Source organism: Cheilinus undulatus, linkage group 9 (assembly GCF_018320785.1).
Source record: "Cheilinus undulatus linkage group 9, ASM1832078v1, whole genome shotgun sequence".
NCBI lineage: Eukaryota > Metazoa > Chordata > Actinopteri > Labriformes > Labridae > Cheilinus > Cheilinus undulatus.
The window spans coordinates 44,592,548-44,616,520 of record NC_054873.1 but is presented as its reverse complement, the minus strand read 5'-3'; the positions used below and the strand labels follow the sequence as shown (position 1 = coordinate 44,616,520).

General features: G+C 39.2%; 1 protein-coding gene across 3 annotated transcripts in view; it reads left to right on the top strand.

The window, feature by feature from the left end:
* The window catches only part of dyrk4 (dual-specificity tyrosine-(Y)-phosphorylation regulated kinase 4), a 70,045-nt gene that overhangs the window by 17,279 nt on the left and 28,793 nt on the right, over positions 1–23,973 (top strand). Inside the window, exon 1 of one of the 3 annotated variants that reach the window (XM_041794769.1) lies at positions 2,006–2,143. The exons of 1 other annotated variant lie outside the window; for it this stretch is intronic. In XM_041794769.1, the coding sequence (XP_041650703.1) occupies positions 2,087–2,143 (57 nt within the window). In that variant the 5' untranslated portion in view covers positions 2,006–2,086. Of the gene's footprint in view, positions 1–2,005; positions 2,144–13,826; positions 14,168–23,973 lie in introns of those variants that run through there. One more of the 3 variants, XM_041794768.1, reaches the window with a different exon arrangement.

Sequence of the window (23,973 nt, the reverse complement as noted above, 5' to 3'; positions counted from 1 at the left end):
GGTGAGAGGCTGGGTACATCCTGGACTGGTAGCCTGTCAATCGCAGGGCTGACATATAGAGACAGACAACCAGGCAGGCTCACTTTCACACCTACGGTCAATTAAAACTCATTGATTAACCTAATGAGCATGTTTTTGGTGGTGGGAGGGAACCGGAGAACCTAGAGAGAACCAACCCGTGCACGGGGGGAACATACAAACTCCGCACAGAAAGGTCCTGACCAGAAAGTGAACCAGGGACCTTCTTGACCTTCTTGCTGTGCAACAGCGCTAACTCCTGCAGCGCCATGCAGCCCTATTATGATAAACCTGTGTTTCAATAAATATCAGCAAAAGCGAGACAGCGTGATGGATTCTTTTTGAACTTTTAAAGCTTTATCTTTCTTTGATGAACCTGTCACCCAAAATATCCTGAAGTCACTAACTATAAAAAATAAATATTAATAGAGAAAATATAGGTGACTGTGGAGATACGGGTTCAAAACAATACAAACTGTGGTGACAGGCCAAAAAAAACCTTTTTGCTTGAAGTCAAATGTTTTGTCCTGTTTGGTTTGTCATGAATATGAAACCACGAAAATTAAGGATGTATTTGCTTTAAAATGTTTGCAAAATTGTGGTCAAAAGTCAAAGTCATCTTTGTTGTCAATTTCAGCAATTTGTGCGACATACAGAGGAATTCAAAAAGACATTTCTCTCTGGCCCACAGTGCAAAAAGTGTAAACATAAGTTAAAAGAAACATAGAGCTACTATTAAGTTTACAAAATTACAAAATTTATACAATATATGTGCATGTTAGCATGGTCATAGTGTATATATGTCCAATAAGGTGCAATATAGTGGATGCAAAAATACAGGAGGTAGTTAAACAGCAGCAGATAAAATGTATGTGCTCAGCCAAAATATGTACCATACAGTTAGTCAATTTAAATATAAAAACTGAGTTTGAAGTTTCAGTATAATATGCCTTTAAGTTATGTCTGAATTAAGGTTTATGATTAGGTTATCCTGTGTCGGTCTGATAGGCCAGAGTGTGTCAGTGTAAACCTAAAGCATCTGTTGAATGAATCCTGAATGCCAGCTCACTAGATTACACCTGAGCAGCAGATGATGAAGCCATCAGAGTTTAAGACAGGATCTTCTATACAGACTGTCCGCTGTGTTTTGGAGACCATGTGTGGAACAGTAGAGCCTCTTGTTTTTGGCACCCAAAGATAACAAGTGTTCCAGTCCTCATTGTCTACATCTGCTGCACATGTCAGCAGATTAACTCTAATTTGCACTAATTGTTGCGATTTGAAGGCAGCTTATTGTCTCTGTCAATCGAGCTTGGACGGCGGGGCTTTGTATCCAGGTGGCGACAAAAGCGGATCAACTTGCTAGGTTGTTGTGGAAGGTGACAGGAGAGTTGGTGTTTATGGGGTCAAAAGAAGGGCGAACAATGCTCATCTTACCTGGGTGACGAAGCTTACCTCTGCCCATCAGGACCGAGGAGACAGAAAGAGGTTTCACAGGGCAGGGAGAGAGGATACAGGTAGTGATGGAATGAGTCAGTGACTCGTTGTAACCAAGCCACCTTTAGCAGTGACAGAAGATTTACAGAAGCCAAACAGGGAACTATATAATACTGGAAAATTAAAAATGGAAAATGCGATGTGATGATTTGCATGGTGTTGCCTAGTTGATATGATTCATTAAGGGGGCAACATCAGAGCCATTTGAGGATAAGATGTGTGACCCCGGAGCTGCCAGAGATGCCGGGCCATCATCACTCACGCGGACGCGGCTGCTTGTGTGCGTCTCCTCCATCCTCAGGTCCTCGGGTTCTCAGACCTGGCAGGGCAGAGTGTGGGGCATTCAGGTCAACACCTGACCTGCATATGATACGGGCTAAAGCCTGCAGTGTTGTAAGCATATTTAGCACCAAAACCCATGACACGCACATTTTGAATATGGAGATAAATACACAGGCTTGAGAAGTCCCTTACACACTCAGTGCAAACAGTAAGCTACACCAGCCTCAGCTGTGAGAGCAACACTTATTTCATGTGTTCAGCTTCATTAAAATAACAGAAACGCTCAAACATGGGGCCCTGGGTTGGATCTCACTCCAGGGATGGAAAATCTCAGAACTTAGACAAGGTAAGACTTCAAACGCTGCTGCATTTTGCAGAGAAAACCAGCTGGTTGCATTGCTCTGAAAAGCGTGCAAGAAGATTTGCAGACTGGTTGTTTTTGGAGCTGATTAGGATGCTTTCTTTGAGTTTGAATACTGAATATTTTGAAATATGTTCTTGTGAAATTAAAAGGACATAAAAAGTGGATGCCAACAGTGGTAGCATCAGGTAAACTGGTAAATATATATCTTATATCTTAAGGGTATCTGCATAATTTTCCATATTCTGACTTTTTTTTAATCATAACTTTTAGATATTGGAAGTGATTGCTAAAATGTCAGCTAAATTTTTAAATACAGGAGTTTTTGCTCTGAATTCTTAGTGTGTTTTCTAAACCTGAAAAGTGATTGTGCTTTTCATATCTCATCAAATCTTTGAAGAACTGTCACAATTTAAATGATCACTTTTGTTGACCGGAGAAAGGAAAAACACCTACATCAGCCTAATATGCTCTAATCCTGTGTTTCTTTAAAGGCTGCATCTCTGTATGGATGCAATGCAAAGTAATCTGAGATGCATGAGGAGAGCTAGAACAATAGCAACAGCTACGAATAGAGTGCAGACTGTATTAGGCACAGGACTGTGATTATGCATCTGTGAAAGTGCTTTGTTTTTCTGATGTACCCCACAGAGGGACAGGATTAGTCGAAAGGTTTGGTTTTGCATATCCTAAAAAAAAAGAGAGATTCATTTTTTAACACACTGTCAGAAAAATGGGCTTTCTGCAATAACAGCATGCATCAGCCATCAGAAACAATGACAGGAAACAATGACAGTGGCCTGATTCTGGTCATGTTTGAGACAGTCTGGGTCTGGGTCTGTAAAAAAAAAAAAAGACAGACAGGATGATCAGGTGCGTGCTCCTGTGTGTGGTTTTGAAATGATTTGACATGTGGTACAGGGCAGAGGAGGATTATGTGTTGTCGGCGTGTAGGTGGGATTGTTGAGCCGCCACGGTTGACACAAATATGTGGTTTTAGGTCAGCCTCCACCTCCACCTCCACCAGCAAACCCCACGCAAACACACCTGCATGTACGCACACGCTGAAACAACGGCACGATCGTATATACACAGAGGATTTCCAGGAGAAGATAAACAGAAAATAGGAGTAAAAGAAAAACTGAACAGTAGTTTAGTTTTTTAGAATAATCCTCCAAAAAACCTGAACATTTTAATAGTCTTGGTTTTCTACCTCACCTTCCTGTTGTTATTGTTATCCTTTTTGTTGCATTTTGAGGGGTGTTTCTAGACAATCTGGAGGCCCAGAATTATTGTCTTCTATTACAGAATTAAATACCACCAAAGAGTTTAAATTACAAATAGCACTGATGCTGTTAGCATTTGACAACAAGTGCATAATTCTGCTAATGCCTGGTGCACAATGATTTCTGTACACAGGACATACAGTTAGAATAATGATTGACAATTTTGCACAAGCTTGCTCCCACAAGACCAAAAAGTAAAAAAAAAAAAATCATTTTGTGACAAAAAGTCTTCAAAATATTCACATATTTTCAAAAAAGTCCTTGTGCTTTTTGGAAGTGTCTGTTTTTCAGTTGTTATTCAGAGCAGTTCCTGTCTGCAGAGACACAGAGGGCCACATCACAGGCTCTGCTTTTATTATGGGGTTCTCAGACAGTCTCATCCGGTGTCAAAGTGTTGAAGCATGTGCAATTCGGCACGGCATGAAGTGACAACGTAACGGCCTGCCATTGGTTGTCACAGCTCAGCCCAATGCATTATGGGAAATATTATGAGGGGCTTTCATATTCAAGACTTTCAAGACTTTCATATTTCTCGAAGTCCAGGATCCTTCCTCAGTATCTTTTCCAGCTCCCCAATTTAAATTTTTCCCATTAAACTCTGAAAAAAAGAAGACTGATTCTTTGATATTTTAACAATAATGATTTCTGCAGATTTCAGCAGTGAGGATTCCAATGTAAATGTGCATTTAAAACAAATTAGAATATTACGTAAAGGTCCCTAAGGATCCTTCTGAGTTGGGTCGTATGGAGGCAAGGCGATAGTCTTCAGAAAAGCAGAAATTAAAATAGAGATCATACTAACAACAGTGTTTTACAACTTTTACCCAGCCCCGTCTAAAATGCTATCATATTATCATAAAATCATTTAATGTACACTATTTAATCATATCATATTCATCATGGAATTTAATATAATCAATGCTTTGATCAAATTGATAATATAGTCTAATTGTGTCATTTTATCATATTCATCATATGATACAATAAAATCATGTGATGTTATATAATCATAAATTGTAATTCTATTCTATGGCACTGCTTTTATCTGTCCAGCTTTAATTTCCTACTGTAAAACTATGATGATAACATATTTACTGTGGAAACAATACTTGGATTTAAAACGATATTGGACCTGGCAAATGACATGTATTAGATTGTGGGTATTTCCTGCAAGCAGAAGACATATATGTGCAGCCTTTAAATTTCTCTGTTTGAGGGACTCAGTCCTCTGAAGAATTTTGAGGATCCTTAACACTGGAACTGTCCTCTGACAGCAGCAAATGATGTAATATCCATGAAAAATGGCCATTCCAGGATCCTTCCTTAGCTTAGAGAAACTTGAAAACATGAAATGTCATTCCTAACTGGGCTGCATAAATATAGACCACAGATGGCCCAGGATGTGCATCTTCATTAACTAGAAGCTAACATGGGGTGACCATTTTTAAACCCTCTAAATAAAGACACTTAAATTTTATTTCAAATTGACATCTATGATCTCATGGTTCAAATGGAGTTCTCATCAGTGCAGCTTTTAACACCATGGAGAGGTTAAATAGCAGAAGCCTTACCAACACTGACTGACTTATATATGGACAAGCCAAGCCAAAGTGTTGCAGGCAGACATGGTGCATTGTTTTGGTGTTTTAATTAGCTAAAATTGTTGTTAAGGGGGTTAGAATAGAGAGATATTAGTGTTTCATTGATTTTGGACATGGGACATAAAGCCTGAAAATGGGGCAGTCCTGTCAAAACATTAGGTATAGCAACTTTATGCTAACATACAGTGAATTGTCATTGATAGACCAACCCTTTCAGTTTAGGATTGTGCTAATTTAAACTTAAGAAAACATTTTTTATACTCAACAATATAAAGTGAATATATATATATATATATCTATATCTATATATATATATATAGATATATATATATGTATATATATATATATATATACACACACAGTGCTTAACAAATTTATTAGACCACCTCTCTCAGAGACCATCCAGCATCATGAAGTGCTTTAATGCAGACTCTTTCATTTTCAGTGAGCTCTCCACATTTTACCATTTAGAACAGGAATGAGGAATTTCAAACTGAATTCACCTTTTTTATACCCAAATTTGAGCCGGCTCACTGGGCTTCTCTGAGAAGTCAGAAATGAATCAAGCATCAAATTCACCCACTAAAACTAATTTTTCTGTTCAGGAATGCAAGAAAATAACTATAATTTGACATATTAATCAAGAAATAATTATGTGCTTTACTATTTTTCAGTTTTTGTAAATCAGTTCATTTGAAAATTCAAGGATAACAATAATAATTATGTTTTAGCATCAAAAATATCATTTGGGTTAAAGAGCTTCTACATATTGGTGTATTAACCATTGCAGAAACTTAAAAAATGATTTTGGTAATTACCAATGCTGTAGATTTAGGGCAGCTGTGGCATAAACCTTACTTTGGTTAGGGTTAGGGTGGTCTAATAAATTTGTTAAGCACTGTATATATAATCATGCCACATCCCTACTATATTGGTTGATGGATAGAATTCAGTCCCAGACTGTGGAGATATGGGATTGCCACTGGTTGCAGAATCCATCTCAATATCTCTCTGCATTGAGATTACCTCCCATGATGACCAGCCTTGTTTTTCCAGTGAAGGAGATGCTGCCCCACACCATCACAATGCCTCCGCCAAGAGATGTTACTCTATCTGTGCAGCAATCAGTGTAGCATTTAACGCATCTTCATACTTTGACCCCAAGATCCACCTGCTGTAGGCAGAATCTGGACTCATTTCAACAGAACAGGTGCCAGTGAGGCACCTGACTGTCACATCTGTAGGTACCAGAAGCTTTAAACAAGAGTCAATGGCAGAAAAAGCTGTTTGGCATTGGCAGAGAAGATTTGGCCAATTTTTAACTCTACTCACTGCTGATTTCAGATTTACTTTTAGCCAATTGTTTGTCATGTGCATTTTTGCTGTTTTTGTACTGTTTTTCTGCGTTATTTATTCCAGGCAGAGTGAGCCATGTTGTCTATGGTTGTGCTCTGACACTGCAGATATATGTCACATCATCTGAGATGCAAACACCACCCTGTGTATTTATATGTAGCAGCAGTACTGTATGTGCTGTAACTGAAGCTACGCAGCAAACCTACAGCATGGTTCAAAGCAGGACTGATGCATTTGCCCCTCTAGACCCCTCTACAATCACACCGCCACTTGTGTTCCTGTTGTTGGTCACAGGATGAATGAAGGAGTTTGTTTTGCCGTCTCTTCCTCTCCAGCGTGCTAGAGTGAGCCTCTCCACATGGCTAATGAGATTTGGTTTGGCCTGAGCCCTGCTTAATTTTCAGCTCTGCCTCCATCAACAATCACATGTGCACACAGTGTAAAAATCCCTCTATTTTTGACCTAGAATAAGGATTATCATTCAAATACTCCTGATTCGACTTGATTATTGTGACTCTATAATTACAGCGTATTGAGTGCTTCTTTAACACAGAGGCTGAGAGCTGGATGTTTGTCAGCTGTTATTGTTACAGTAGCTCTAGCTGAGTCAGTCTCTGCACAAATATGATCCCTCTGTGGAAATAAAAGTGCCTAGACAGGAAACTATTTATAGCAGATTTATATTTATGAGGCCTATTCTCCTTAGTGATTAAATAAACACAGAAGTGACTATTGAAGGGAAGTGTTCCTATAGCTTCTGAGATTTAATTCAGCCTGGTTAAAGAGTGATGCATCCTAAGGATTGATCTGCACCTCTAACAGACCATTTCCCATCACCAAGCGTCATAAATTATCACATAAGTCGTAGGTAAGCCTTTAATTGCTCCCTTGCTTGTTAATGTATTCACTTGTGTCAACTGGTGAACTTGACCCACATCTCACATGCTGTCACGTTGTCACTGAGAAGCTAAAAGTGCAGATGCTGCAGTCCACCTGCCAGCCAGGTCAAACTACCCATAGTCCTCTCTGCCAAATGGAGGGAAACTCTGATACTGTCTGTTTTGGCTGGCACCTCAGATAGCTTCATGTGCCTTGTTTGGCAGCTGGCAGCAATTAGCCAGAGCCCCGACAGAATGTAAGGCACCGGGTTATGGCCTCTGAGAGGAGCTAATTTGCTCCTTAACTCATCTGGCCCGGTAGCCTGTCCAACCACCTGCTGTTTGGTCTCTGTGGACGTGGCCTGATGGTTTACACACACGGGGAAGGTGTGGCCTTTGGAGGCAAAAAGCTGCTCAAGGACTCAGGCTGGCCTCACAGATGATATTTAGATCTTCGCTGATTTAAAAACATAAGAGATTGCAGACTTTATGACAGTTTCAACTCATTTTTAAAAGCTAATCCTCCAACCATGCACTCTTTTCTTTTAGACTGCTCGACCACACATTTGCCATTCATGAAACAGTTTCACAGCAGCAATTTGACACATATTAAATCTTAAAGAAATGTGTGCTTAACCTGAACAAACGTGACTTAAGAAGAAAATCACAATATGGAAGATGAATGAATGATGGTTTCTTGCATGAGCCATTATAAAGGCACTCATATTGTTGCCATTATGTCACAAGGTGGTCTATTTTTTTAATATGCCCCTTGGCTCACATCCCAGTCATATTCATTCTCACTGCTACATTTGTGAGCTTTAAATTATCAGTAACTTCTTTATCTGCACACTCTTGTTGGCTATTGTGAGTATTCTGTCAGAGGCAGGCCTATCTGGATTCATAAATATCAAACATGTTTGATTAACTAGACAAGCTGGACTGTTTCACATGGTTTAGGATATGTATCACACCCCGCCTGGAAACACCCCATTGACAGAGTTTGGGAAGGGTATATTTAGAGGGTGATTTTAAAAAAAGTTCTGTCCATCAGATTCATTACAGGCCAGTCAGAGCAACAAAACATATGACATAGTAGGCCTGCACCACCCTAGGGAATAAACTACACAACACAAGCTCGACAGGTCATTACCACTGTTCCCTACAAGTGGAGCCAGTTGGTAAATTAAACTCTTGCCAACACTGTAGTGTCATATGGTGCACCTCAATTGCCATCCAAAGCATACACCAGCAGGAGCTTGTCAACAATCAAACACACCCCCAGCCACTGCTGGGAGATGTGCTTGATAGCAGAGCACTGGTATTTCATCAGCAGCTGAGGCCTCCCACTTATTCTACACCTCAAACAAAACATGGCACTTAATTTCTTCTGTGCTGTCAGTAAGAGTTGCTTCTCAAAAGTCAAGATGTACAGAGCAGCTGTTCTCTTAGGAAAACGCCTGGCCTGCCATGACCTTGGAAATAGAGCACTAGCATAAAATGAGTGCAGGTACATCTGGTCGTCCAATGTGATTTCTTACAAAGAAAATAAGGAGGGCTACTGATTGGAAAAATATATTTTCCACTCAAAAAAAGCTTTCACTGCTGTTCTTTGCTCTTATTTTAATAGAGAAATCTTTCCCAGTTCTGCTAAAGCTACTGCTATAGCTGCATCAGTGTGGACTGGCCACAATTGTTTACAGGCTTGCAGTACAGGAAGACACCCATAACTACGAACGGTCTGGTCAGAGAGTTTTGCACAATGGACCCTCCTGATGACAGACATGGAATCTGGCTCATCCATCAACTTTGCAAAGTTAATGTTGATGCAATCAGAGACTAATGAGGCTGCTCAGGAGTAGGGAAATAATTTATTGACTCTGCACAAGTTAGGACCTTTTTGGACAAATAATCAGTTGCAGCTAGCTCAATATCAGGACTAAAATCAGCCAGCCTTTGTTTGCTGGTTTTAGAGTCATTGATCTTAAACTGCAAATGAAAAAAAAGTGTTTAAATGGTAAATAGACTAGAGTTTGTTTACAACTTTTTGGTTGTTTTCTGACTCCTCAACGCCCTTTAACCCCACAGGTCACACCTACGTATTCATACCCTTTCACTCCATTCACTTCACATTCTTCACACTGGTGACGGAGGTTGCTATAGGGAAACTGCTATTAGTATTGGCTAATCATTCTTAAGCATCCTGCATGCCACCAGTAAAGCAGTCTGAGCAAAGCAGAGCAGTCTGGGGTCTTGTCCTGGGACACACTGACATGTGACTGCAGGAGCTGGAAATCGAACCTCCTTACTGTGGGAGAATCAACTCTGCCTACTGAGCCACAGTTGCCTTTAGAAGACAGAAATATCTCTTTTTTTTTTTACTTAAACTACAGATAATTGTGTAAAAAGGCTATGCAAAGTTTGAAAATCTGTTAAACTGTAGCTCACAGAATTCCTATCCAGTTAAAGTTATTTGAACTTATGAAACCATTTATTTTCCTTTTTTTTTTTTTGTGAAATTGACTCTCTCCAAGAGGTGTAATTTGCAGAATTTTTGCACTAAAGTTATTACATTATTAATACATAATATAATACTGCAGTATAGTTAGTTCTTTATTCCTTAGGGTTGAAGAAAGTTATCTGGATAACGAAATGGATGGATGACGATAATTCTCTGGCACTGGCTGTGCATGCTGTCGCTCAGCTCCTCCATTCATTACAGCCCCCCTTAATGCCATCTTTGTCAACAGGGAATATCCATTCTGTGCATTTCAATTCAAAGACAGCTGTTTCTTAGCTGCCCTACAGTACGTAATGCTATGGTTGTGTCATTACTCAAAAGTCAGTGGCCTGGAGGCTGAATGACTTTAGACCAAGGGATTAGCAATCAGGGGCAATCATAGCATCATAACAGCTGCCAGTCATTTATACTGAACAGAGACAAAAGAAGAGGATGCTACAGCCTATTTAGAAATATGGCATGTTTGTTTTGTGACTGTTATACCAGAGACAGCTTCTCTGTCTAAGCTCATTAAAATGAGCCACCCCTGGTAACTCAGCAGAGCCAATTTTAATGTTTAATCGTTCATTTCAGCTGAAATCAGTGTTTGGTAAAATGTGTGCAGTAACACAGGATGAAAATAATCCATATCCTGCTGTAAAGCTGTAAGATAAAGAGATGGGAGTCAAAAAAATAAAAGATAAATACAGATAGCTCCGAGCTCTGCCTCTGCCTCTACATGCAGCTTAGAAGTATTTTTACTTGGTCACTTCCTCTGGCAGGGAAACAAGAGGTAGGCCAGCTCACACTCTGTGTCATAAATGTGTCAGGTCGGGCTGACAGCGCAGTAATGAAATACAGCAGCCCGCTGCTCCATGATTCAGAAATAGCAACATTTTCCCTGTCACCAAAACAGGTTGATTTACAGGTTTTATTTCTGGTTAAGGGCAGAACTAATGTTAGCAAAGATACATGTAGTCTCTAAGAGGACATGTGCTTAGGAATGCAAACATTTAAAATGAAATGTTGCACTGTAACCTGTCTAACTACTTTAAACAGACAGCTCACACTCTTATCTGTGTGCAACCTCCAGTAGAACATGGAATCACTGAATAAGAGGTGCAGAGAGGTTGCAGCAGTTTACTTCATTTGGAAGAGTTATGAGGTATCAAATGGAGAACTCAGTGGTCGTTAATCTACGATAAAAGTTTCATAGTTACAATATATCACATGAGTGTCTGACTGATATTCAAACGGGGGACAAACAAGGAACTAACTGCTGATTGATTATGAGTTAACATGTGCAACTTCTAATAAATTTATTTGGTACTTACTGATTACTTCATAGATAGCATTTACAGTATTCAGGTACACAACATTTTGGAAAGCTATGAGAGAGCAAATGAGGACATAACTGCTAGTTAACCATGAGTAAATGGGAAGATGATGGTAGCTCCTCAGATTTATAAAGTAAAATGTTGCTAGGGCTGTCAGCATTGATGCATTAATTGCAGTCCATAATATGTGCTTTATTTTTTAATTGCTTGCTTTATTGTACCATTCAGTGCAATTTGGCCAAGCCACTGGAATGTTTTTCTGCAGCCAAATGAATTCCTTGTTTCCTTTAAAATAAAAGCAGTGGAACTTCAACATGGAAAGATGAATCACAATTAACAACAGAATTTCTGCTATTAATTACAGAAAAGGATTGTTTTACTGACCTAGTCATTACCTATTCATTAGTTATAAAATTCACGTACCAGTTGTAATGTGGAGCATTTTAGTTTAAGTTAACTAGCTGTTAGTTAGTTGTTTGTTTCCTGGTGTACAAACAGTTAGTTAGTTAGTTGTCCTCTGGTTAACCAGCTGTAAGTTACTCATTTGTCCCCAAGATAATTTGCAGTTGTTAACTTATTTATTTCCTGGTTAAAGAGCAGCTAGTTACTCATGTCTTCCCCTGATGAACTCACATCTATAGTTCTTTGTTTTTACCTGTGGTTAGTAACTCATTTTTTCCTAATTATCAAGCAGTTACTCATGTTTTCCCAAGTTTACTTGGTATTCCCCTGTTTATAAGTTATTAGTGGTAAACCATTTCGTAAAGGATATATTTGCCACAAAATAAATTTTTGCAACCCTGTCACATTTTTAAATGTGTTGTATATTAGTGCTCACATAAGGCATGGACAATGTCCCTGCTAGCATAGCAGAGTGATACATGACAGACAGCAGCACAGTCAGAGTGCAGTCAGCAGCATGTTTCACTCTGACACTAAAGAGCAGCGAAACAAGCCAAACATCACCTGTCTGTGTCTGTGTGATTAATGTGAAGCACGGTGTGTTCTGTCTTCTTCAAGTGTGATATCTGTAGTAGCAGCAACATGAAGCGAGTGTGCTCCCTTTGCAAAGCGTCTTCATCAGCCTGTCTGGGTCTTAATACAAGCACTGCAGCAATTCATATTAAAACAGCTGAAGCAACTGTTTAAATGTGTTTAAAATCTTGACTTCCTTGTTCTTACTCCATGATAATTCAAAGAAGCATGTTGTGGTGTTAAATAAGGTCAGAAAAGCAGCTGTAGAGAGTGACAGCGCTGCTAAAGCTAAGTTCGATGCTAAGCATGGTACTTCTGACAAATCCTTTACAATAAAAGTCTTTAGTTTTTGTTTTCCTCAAGTGCTTAATTGTGAACGTCCACATCAGCAAATGTGGTGATTTCAGTAGCAGCTTGACACATCTCAGCAGAAATGAATGAAACTTAGAACCACAAATGCAGTCACAAAGTAGTGAGCACACAAAAAAAAATAATTTTAATTAATTATATTTTTCCATGATCGTATGCACAGACACAGGTTAAATGTCATCACAGGTTTGTTTTAGGGAGAGGTTGTAAACCTGAATATGCATTTTAATGTGTCATTTCTTCAAGTTTCGTCACACCATGACTTAATACCGTTAACACCTACTAGTTATTCAGTCGCTTCCTGGTTAAGCAGCAGTTAGTTATGACTTTGTTCCCTTGTTAACAAGCCGTTAGTTACTCTGTTAATTCCTTGTTAATTAAAAGGTAGCTACTCAGGTGTTTCCAGGTTAAATAGAAGTTATTTACCACTGTGTTGCCTGGTTAGTAGTTATGTGCAACTTTGCTCTGGCCTAGCTTACTGAGTTGTTTCCTGGTTAACTAACAGTTTGTCACTATTTTTATCTAGTAACTGTTTAGCAAACCTTGTGAGTGTTTTTGTAAAGTGACACCCTTTTTCTCCTTTGACTGCCTGCATTATTGACCTTCTACTCTGCTCCTGTCTGTGGTCGTGCTGTGGACTCTGCAGAGTTCTGCTGCTGTGTGCAGCAGGCGGTAGGCCAGGAGCAGCCAGGGCGTGGTGGGATAAGCTTTCACATACGCATTATTTGTCAGCATGACTGTAGCATCCCGCAGGGGTTTGAGACCGGGGTAAAGCAGGTGCATAACGGTACACGAGATGAAGGGGAGGGAGAAGAAGCTGACAGCCCCCCAGGCTTTGTCTCTAAGATACAGTGGCAAGTGAGACGGCAGAGGAAAGTTATCTGTGGAACCTCATGGGAGGCCCATTGGAGCTGCACCTCCTCCCTGCTGTCTGACTTCCTCAGCCCCATGATGAGCTCTCCTGGGAGGATCATGGGATCTGTATCTACAGTACACCCTCCCTCTAGATAGCCCCAGAACCCCCCCCCTTTCTTCCAACCTGCACTCCCAGAGGCCCCCTTTTACAGGAAGCTAAGTGCCAGGCCCCTGCTGTTGTGTCTCCGGCTCAAGATGGGTCCCTTGTTGAGTCCCATCCGTACGTCACCAGTCGCAGCAAAGACAGAGCGTGCTCCCGCACCGATTATAGCAGCTGCACAAGGCAACTGCATCATTTTTCTGTCTGTCTGATGCTGCCTTTCTACTCTGGCTGTTTCTTGGAACTGGGGAAATAAGTTTGGAGGAAACTGGAGAGGAAGACAGCAAAGATGCACCAAGATCCCGAGCAAACAGACGAGTAGGAGAGATGACAAACAACTGAGAGATCTGCAGTAAGAAGTCTTTCATATAATCAGGATTTGAGGAGGATGAAAAGTCATCGTTGATTAAAGTTCTGTCATCTTTAGTCAAGGAGCAGCATCCTGCAATACAGATCACAGACCAAAAAGTTGGAAAAACTACAGCCCTGCTCTCTTCATCATCCCAAACTTTGCTGAGTCTTCCTCTCCTCTGAGTGGCATCAATGTCTCGAGGCTGAGTTGGACTTCAGGTGTTGTCCTGGCAGCATGGGGGAGGTGTGCTATGTGGGACGACGGGACCTCACCTGCCTGTTGTGCTTTTAGCCTCCTTCAGGGCTGCTGCTGGGGCCGGAGCAGGAGGGTCCAACCTGAGGTATGTTTGGAGGCAAAAGAGACGAATCAGAACACAACTCTGCTCCCTCATTTTCTCTTTCCTTTATAGTCTTTATATTTCTTTTCTAGATCATGTTTTTGAGCTTTTAGTGCGTCGTACTGGAAACACAACCCTCTTAATTGTTTTAAAGTCATACAGAAACTGTAATGCTTTGTTCCAGTAATTCTTGGTTGTCATCAGATATAATCTATCTGTATTGTTTTGCCTCAGTAGCCTCTCCTCGCTGATCCGTTATCACCTGGGCGACAAAATGCACAGCCAAATGACTGTCCCTCATGAACAGTGGCATGGCTTACAGCGGCTGCTGTGTTCACACTTTAATTATGTATTTGACCTCCACAGCACACCCAAGTCTCTGCAGAGAGGTTTTCTCTTCATGCCTCAGCACAGAGGAAAAATTTGTCATCTTAGATTTACTCTGACTTTTGAATTAGAAGATTAACTTCACCCCATGTATGTTTCCTAGATATGAACCTACAGCAAGCAGGAGTTATTTTATCATAGCATAAGGAGAATGAATTAAAATGTCAAAGTTGGCTTAATCACTACTCTACCCTGTGTAAATGGTTTTACAAGGTAACTATCATGGTTCTGGGATCACTTAGATTTTTTTACCCTTTTAATGATTTTATAAATCAATCATGGTCAATATAATTTGGACTTTTTAACAAAAATGTATAAAAACCCATCTTAAATATCAAAGTGAAAACAGATTTCTACAAAGTAATGTAAATTAAACACAAATATGTAATGTGAAAAAAATGAAAATATTCACCCCATTTAAAGTGACTGACCTAATTAAACAGAGGTCTGGCCAACTGGTGCTAGTAGTCTCACAACTAGTGAAATGTGATTGCACTATAAAGACACCTGTGTCTGGAAGGTTAAATCACTGGTTAATCAATATTCCTGGCTACCAATACACCATGAAGACAAAAGAATACTCAAATCTTCTCACAGAAAAGGTTATTGAAAAGTATACGTCAGGGGGTGGATACATAAAAAAATCTCAAGACTCTGAACATCCCCCAGTTAAATCCATCATCAAGAAATGGAAAAAATGTAGCACATGTGTGAATCTGCCTGGATCAGGCCATCCTCACAAACTGAGTAAGCGTGCAAGAAGGAGACTAGTGAGAGAGTCCACCAAGACACCTATGACTTCTCTGAAGGAGTTACAAGCTTCAGCAGCTGAGATGGGAGAGACTCTGCATACAACTGTTGCTCCGGTTCTTCACCAGTCAAAGCTTTATGGGAGAGTGTCCAAGAAAAAGCCACTGTTGAAGAAAACTCATATTTAACCTGGACTAGAGTTCACCAGAAGCCATGGTCAAATGGAAGAAAGTTCTTTGGTCTGATGAGACCAAAAGGGAGCTTTTAGGCCATCAGGCAAGACATCAAGCACTGCACATCACTACAAAAACAACATCCCCAGTGTGAAGCACGGTGGTGACAGCATCATGTTGTCAGGATGCTTCTCAGCCGCCAGCCCTGGAAAGCTTGAGGGTGAAATGAATGCAGCAAAATATACAAAAATGGAGGACAATCTTATTCAGTCTGCAAGAAAACATCACCTTGGGAGAGGATTTATTTTCCAGCAAGATAATGATCTGAAGCATAAAGTGAAAGCTACAAAGAAATTTTTTAAATACAACAGAGTGAATGCTCTGGAGTGGCCAAGTCAAAACGAGACCTCAATCCAATAGAGAATTTGTGGCTGGACTTGAAAAAGGCAGGGCCCGATCCCTGTGCAACCAGACAGAGTTTGAGGATGTTGCAATGAAGAATGGAGTAAAATTGAGAGAACTATCCTCACAGACTGAATATTTTTATGCAGTCAGTTTTTTTACATGACATATTTTTATTAAACTTACATAACATTGCAGAAATCTCTTTTCACTTTGACATTAAAGAGGGTTTTTTGTATTTTTTATTTTGTTAAAAAAGCCAAACTATATTGGCCATGATGGATTTATAAAATCAATAAAAATGTAAAACATCCAAGGGATGAGTACTTGTTATAGGCACTGTAGTATCATGACCAATGTGTCTAATCACTGTAGAACTGAAGCAGGTATTTCTGGCACAACTTCCACCTTCCCAGGTGCATGGAGGATGATTAAAGTCTTAGAGGGAAAAAGAGACCTGCAGTCTAGTTTAGAGAACCACTTTAATGTGTTTTGGCTTCTGCCCTTCATCAGGGTCATCCTCACTTATCATATCAGCCTTAAACACATGCATTATGTCTGAACAGAAAAAAGGTGTTTCGTTTTATAGCAGTGTTTACCCACCAGTCTAGGTGGCAGTAACCCTCATAACTGTTTGTTAACTGCTATTGAACAACCAACAAAGAAGAGTGAGAAGTAGGCACAACAAAACACACAGAGAAGAAAAGTTAGCTTCAGTAATGAAAGCAGAAGAACTACAAGACCCACCAGCTCCTTCTCCGTCTCCTCAGCTTCTCTTTGCTGTTTTAAAAAAGCCTCTGAATAAACTGATTTGATTTTTAAGGTCAAAGGTCATGGTTATTGGGCCTCGTGTTCATCCCCTGCTTTGGAAAATGACATCTTAAGAATGCTTTGAGGGATTTTCTTTAAACTTTGCACAAATGTCAACTCTAGCTCAAGGAATAAGCATTCTCTTTAAGAAGGTTGTAGGTCAGATGGCCTCATTTTTATCACTCGCTTATAGGATATCTTTAGAAATAATGATAAAGAAATAATAATGTTCAAACCTTGACAAGAATGTCTGATCTTGAGAATGAACTGATCAGATGTTGGAGGTCAAAGGTCATGGTTATCAAGCTTAATGTGAGTTTCTTGCTTGTGAACACAACACGACAAGAATGCTCGGAGGGATTTTTTTCAAACTTTGGACAAATATCCTCTGTAACCCATGGGTGGACTGAAAGGATTGTAGGTGTCAAAGTTTAAGGTAATTTATTGAGAGTAATGTTTCTTGTTCTTTGTTCATAAGTGCATTGAAGTAAAATAAATTAATCACACTACCGCATGAACCGCCCCGGCCCTTTGTCTGTATGGTACTTGTATAGATCATAGAGGTATGTATTGGCAGTCTTGTTTGTGGCAGCTGTTGTGTACTGAGTCAGGTCTATTTTCTTTTCCCATCAGAGAAGATGAAGAGCTATATTGGTTATTTTAGAGAACATGGTTCAATTTGTTGAATGTTCTGCTCTGCTTCACCTGAAACACTGCCAGGCAAGAGGAAGGTTTAATATGAGCCAAAATCTCTCCTAGCATTTTATAGAAATAGAGAGCAGAGGCCTGTTACATATTTGAATCTCACTCCAGGGAATAAAGTGTTAGTCAGCCAATAATAAACTTACCAAATACTTTGATAAGTAGGACTTTGCCTACAGTTATAATTAGTGGTGTGGTGAAGGATATATACAGGTATTATACCCACTTATTCTCACTCTTCATAGGGTGTACTCACTAAATCCCTGTCCCAGGATGGCAAAGAGAACAAAGGAGAATTCTAAGTACACCAATGCAGAGTTTCTCTACATTTTTTTCTGTCAAGGCACCATATAAATAAAAAAATAAATAAATATCCAAGGTCACCTTATATTAAAGTTATTTTAAAATAAACATTTTACATCCCTAACATTTCTAAAGCACTCTCGTGATAACATTAAAATGCATTGGTGAAATCTAGCTTTTCTTAGATCTGAGTCAGGGGAGCTCTAAGGAAAAAAGGTCTGGAACCACAGATTTAGACCTAAAAACACACTTGATCCATTTCTAACAGCATGATACCTCCAGTGATGTGATTTCAGGAGTATATGAGACTATTGTGATTATTTATGCTGGGCAAACCAATATATTTTAAATATATTATACATGGACTTTCTAACCTTGCAAAGTTGATGGATATGCCTGTTTCCTTGTTTCTCACTGGTGATCCATCTTGCAAAGCTCTCGTCTGAACTGTTTGGGCCCGATTAGAAAGTGACAGGACCAATCAGCGTCAAGGGGCAGTACTTTCAGGTGCGGCGGAGTCGTGAAGTAAGCAAGCAGCAACAAGACGCTGGTGCAATTATGGCAGAAGAGATTAACGTGGATGCTGCTAAAGCGTACTGACATGTCTACAGTCGCCATGGTTCCTGTAATTCCTCAATAGCTGTGCATGCGCACCTCGGTCGCAGCTACATCATGTGTTTTGTTGCTCTGATTGGCATGTAAAGATGTGACAGACAGAACGTTCATCCAATCACACACCAGACTTTTTTCAAATCCCCTGCCCTTTCCCAAAAGCTTAGTAGTAAAGCTTTTCCAAAGCTTTTCTGACATGTCAGGTTATGGACATTCTTGGTTACATAGAAAGTGTTTTGAAGGCACCCCTGATAATGCCTTAAGGCTCCCCATGGTGCTGCATCGCCCCTGGTGAGAAAGGCTGCACTAGTGCATTGCATTGCATTGAATATTGAACTCAAACTGCAGCATCATGTGGTCACCTGAAGGTTATTTGTGATGGCAGAATCTGCCCTTTGTTGTCTCTTAGTTTCATAATAATCCATCTTACAGAAGCAGAAGTTTAGTGACAAAGTTTAAAGGCCCATTCAGACATGTACGATGGGCTTCAGGTCTTTGTTTATGTCACAGGAAGATTATCCTTTGCTGGACAGAAAACTTTAAATATAAATTCAGAGTATGCATGTTCCTCCTCAAAGCATAGCCACTTCAGGCAACAATGAAAACCCTCATGGCCATAGTCATAATCCCAAACTTGAGGCTGTGAAACTGCAGCTCAAACCAAGGGGTGACGCACACTGGCTAAGTCCAAATCTGATGTACAGTCTTTGTTGCATACCAGTTTGTTCATAATGCCGTTACATCATGCTGCTGAGCCTGTAATTTCACTAATTCACTGCCCTATCAAAGGGAAACATAAACATAAGAGACTCAGATTAATAAGATTTTCACTGGAACATTCAGTTTAAGATTACCAGGATTTTTCAGAATAAATATTTTGCTTTTTGCATGGTTAGATTAGATTTTATCTGAATGTGAACAGAGCAGACCTTGGCATGAAGACAGATGACAGATGGATGAAGTCTAGTTCTGACAGTCGGCCTCACACTATAAATAGAGACAAAAATCACACCTAGATTGTTTTACATGGAAAGAAACTTGACACTTTAATTCACTCATCTCTTTAATGGTTTGTTAGTTCAGTTTTCCCTGCAATGATTCCTGTTTGTAATTAGAATCTACTGACAGACATATTTCTGTATCCCACTTCTCTCAGAGGTGCAGTTTTCCATAAATCCATCCATTCTGATGTTGATAATTCCAGGTTGTGTAATACGAAGGCCTCCCTCTGCTGCCCTTGTCATTACTAATCAGCTCAAATATAAAGGAGCTGCCCACCTCTAAGAGCGTTGCCCTTTTCCTCTATACCTGAAGGGCCACTTCACCATCAGGGTCCAGCCAGGCTTATTAGCAGCAGTCTGCTCTCACTTGTGATTTAACTACATCATTATTTAGTGCTTTCATTGAGAGTTCTTTGGTGTGACAACAAATCAGGTAACAAGGAGCAGCTTCCTGGTGGTTTATCTCACGCTGTCCTAAAGCTGAGGCTGATTACTGAAGAGGAAACTGCTGTTTCATAACAGTTGTAAACACTCATATTTCACCCCTTTTATTCACTCTTCATTGCAGAAAGCATCTGATTTGTTTTCCCCCCCTCTGGCAGTGATGCTTGAAGAAAACAAAGTCATCGTGTTTATGTTTACATCAGGAAACATCGCTGTGTTAAAGCAGGGATGTCTGCTTTCGTTTCTTAGGATCTGATATCAAATAGAAGTGGGATAACCTTGCACACCTGTGATTTTATGAATAAAATACTGTGTAAGTTATATATTTCTTTATTCACCTACTTGTGCTCCCTTATGCCAGCGGCACAGTTAGACCCTTTTGTCTGGGATGGCCCAACTGTGGCAGTGATTCATGTAGTGCAGGACTGAAGTATGTTTACTCATATATAAGAATGAAAAAACATTTATTTACTTTTTTCCACTTATTAATTAAACAACTAGGACTGAAGTGCCCTACAGATGTCATAGTCCTTTGTAGGTTTTTAACTTCTAAAAATGACACACCAGAGTGACAGCATATTGTTTGTAACTCTTCTTAACTTTATTTTCAATTACTTAAAAAAAGCACATCAGAATTTTCAATTTTTGGGGACTTTTGTTATGTTATCATAAGACAAGGACCATCAAGTACATTTGCACAAGGGCCAGATTTAGTCTTGACAGAGACTCTGGGGGCCGGCCTTTTATATATAAAATCTAATAATTATTTTGCGCTGATTAGCAAATTAATGTATTAGTATATGAATTTCCTTCAAAACACAAAATTTTAGGCATACCCCACTTCATTTGGCCATTTCTGCAACATTTTTTACCATTCTTAACCCGTTTTTGATCATTTTTGCCACTTTTAAACCATTTTTTCCATTTTTCACCCATTTTGTCACTTTTCAACCCCATTTTGCAAATTTCCTGCCAATTAATGCCCCTATGTGCCACTCTTTAACCCATTTTCAGTACTTTGCTAGGCTATTTTTGCTATATTTTTGCCACTTTTAACCCAATTTCTGCCCCTTTTTGCCACTCTAATCCAGTATTTTAACCACTTTTCTCACATGTGTTATCCCCTTTGTGCCAGTCTTTTACCCATTTTGCCACTTTCATCTATTTTTCCACTTTTAACCCCTTTCCATTACTCTTTGCTAACCTGACACACCAGATGGATGTGTTTTACACATCCAACTGGAAAAGCTTTAACACTAAGCTTTTGGGAAAGGGCAGAGGATTTGAAAAAAACTAGGAGGGTGATTGGATGAATGTTCAGTCTGTCACATCTCTACGGGCCAATCAGAGCAACAAAACACCTGACATAGCCACTGTCAAGCTGCGCATGCGCAGCTACTGAGGAATAACATGAAACATGGTGACTTTAGACATGTAAGTACTCGACTTTTGTTGTTTTTGAAAAGAAAACACCTCACTGCTGTTCTTTGTTCTTCTTTTAACAAAGAAATGTTGTCAAGTTCTGATAGAACTGGCGCTTTAGCAGCATCCATGCTAATCTCTTCCTCCATAATTACACCAGCTCTTGCTGCTGCTTGTTAACGTCACAACTCTGCTGCGCCTGAAAGTACTGCCCCTGTCACTTTCTAACCGGACCCAAACAGTTCAGATGGGAGCTTTGCAAGATGGATGAAAAACAAGGAAACAGGTGTATCCATCTGCTTTGCAAGGTTAACTCTTTGCACCATTTTTGCCACTTTTATACCATTTATTTGAATACTTTTGGCCCCCTTTTTCAGCTTTTACGATTTTTGCCACATTTAAGCTCCTTTCATCACTTTTCTTGCCAATTTGTCTCTTTGTGCCACTCTACAGTTAATTTTGACACCTATTATTCTTTTATGCCACTCCCTAACCCTGTTTTAATACTTAATCCAGGCATTTTTACAACATTTCTGTCAGTCTTAACCCATTTTAAAACCATGTACTAATAATGGCTGACAAGGATATTTCTGTAAACCAGATCAAATGTTGAGTCATTCTATAACTATTTCATTATTCATTGTTTTTGGGTTGAATTTAACAGCTGTAGACATTTAGAGCCAAATGATACTCTGAAAACCATAAAATCTTCTTTTCCTCCTTTTCTGACTTTAATGACCTTCAATGGGGCCGGACAGGAAGCTTTTGGGGGGCCTGAATTTGGCCCTCGGGCAGCCAGTTGATGATCAGTGTCATAAGATCTTGAGTAGATCAGAGCCTGTGAATTGAGACATAAAATGACTTGAGAGAATCACATCCCTACTTCGAGGGTGAATTAAAGAGAATGGCTTTATTTTAACATAAAAATGTCCATGTAAACCAGGGGTGTCAAACGCAATCACAGGAGGGACTGGATTCTGGATTCAGGACTAACCTGAGGGCCTAACAGGGTCACCTTTTTAACCATAAACTGTCAACCTTGCTTCACCAGTAATAAAATATAAAACTTAGCACTAATGATGAACGATTTTGACATTTAAAAAGTTAAACAAATAAGTTTAAAGGCTCACAATCTGAGAAAAGTAAATTCATTTGTTCAAAAAGGTCAAAACATGAAACCGAAATTGAAAAATAATGTTTTTTTTAAAGGCCAAATATATTAGAAAGAAGTCAAAATCATGAGTTTAAAAGGTCAAAATATGAAATAAAATTTGTAATCATGAAATTAAAAGTCAAAATATGATTAAAAATTTAAAATTTTGGGTCTAAAAAGTCAAACTATGGGATTATGACATCAAAGTTTGGGGTTGAAAATATGAGATAAAATACAAAACAGTTGGTTCAAAAAGGTCAAAATATCACTTAAAAATGAGAATTATGACTCTTAAAGCTCAAAATTTTATAAGAGAAGTCAAAATTATGAGTTGAAATGCTCAAAGTATGAAATTAAAAGTTTGAGTCCTAGCCACCTTATTCCTAGTCCCCATGATTCTTTGTGTGAAATATGGGCGCAACTTCTGGTCCCTTCGATCTAAATGGAACTTTGCATTGAATACGAGGTGTGAAACGCGATTTTTAGAGCAATTTGGACATTAAAATATGTAACTTTTGACTGCTTCACCTCAATCGGGACAATATTATTATTTCTCTGCCCTCTACTTAAGAGTACAAAGAGATGACATTTCCTCAGATAACCTAGACAAGCATATTAAGCTGACTTTATTAGCTTCGTATCAGTGTAGTTAGTTTGAACGGACACGTTTTGCTAAATTAATTTGGACACCACCTTCTGATTACATTTCTAGTTTGTGGGGTTGCTGAAATCCTTATTCCACCAACTAATCCCTCTTAAAATGTGAAAATTATATTAAATAAAATTATCCATGACTGAAGTTCTCAGCTCTTCAGTTTGGTAAATGTCAAGTTTTGAATTAATGATGAATTAATATTGAAAGAATTACGTCCCAAATGCATTTAAACAGTGAGCAGCATGTTTAAAACACTGTTGTTAAAGACATACATTTAACTTTGTCACATAATTAGTACCACGACTGAAGCAACGGGTACTGAGCATTACAGAAAATATTATTTAAACATTCAGCTTATTTAACTTCATTGACTTAACACAAATGAAGCAGTATTTATCGCAGTAAATATTTACTTCAGAACAACCACTGCTGACGCTAAAATCACTTTAGTAATCCCTTGGAAGAATCGTATTTTGCTATTATTGCTACTGTACGGGAAGTTCCAACCACATTTATAGCAGTAGACCCCCAGGAATAATGTAGCATCCACCTTATTTACTTACCTACAGCTTACAAAACATGTGGTTTCAAAAATATATCAATATTTACAGTTTCACTGTGAATTTCTGTCAAACAGCTGTCGTTTGTAGTTAGCATCTATGTTAGCTGCTGTATTAAATTACATGTAATTATGTACTTCCGCCTTAGCACCGGAAGTTTGGCCCATATTCAGATTTACAGTAGTGGCCCCAGGAATGAGGTGGATTGTGAGATGCTAAATTGAAAATGTGAAACAAAACACACTCCTTACTTTTTCCAGATTTTATGACTTAACAAGGATATCTTAAACCACCAAGGATAAGTTCACATTTGAGGAAATCTGCAGACCTCGGACTGATGGGCCAGTTAGATCAGAAATATGAGATCATCTTGCGGGCCGGATTTGGCCCCCGGGCCTTGAGTTTGACACCTGTGATGTAAACAACATTAAAGAG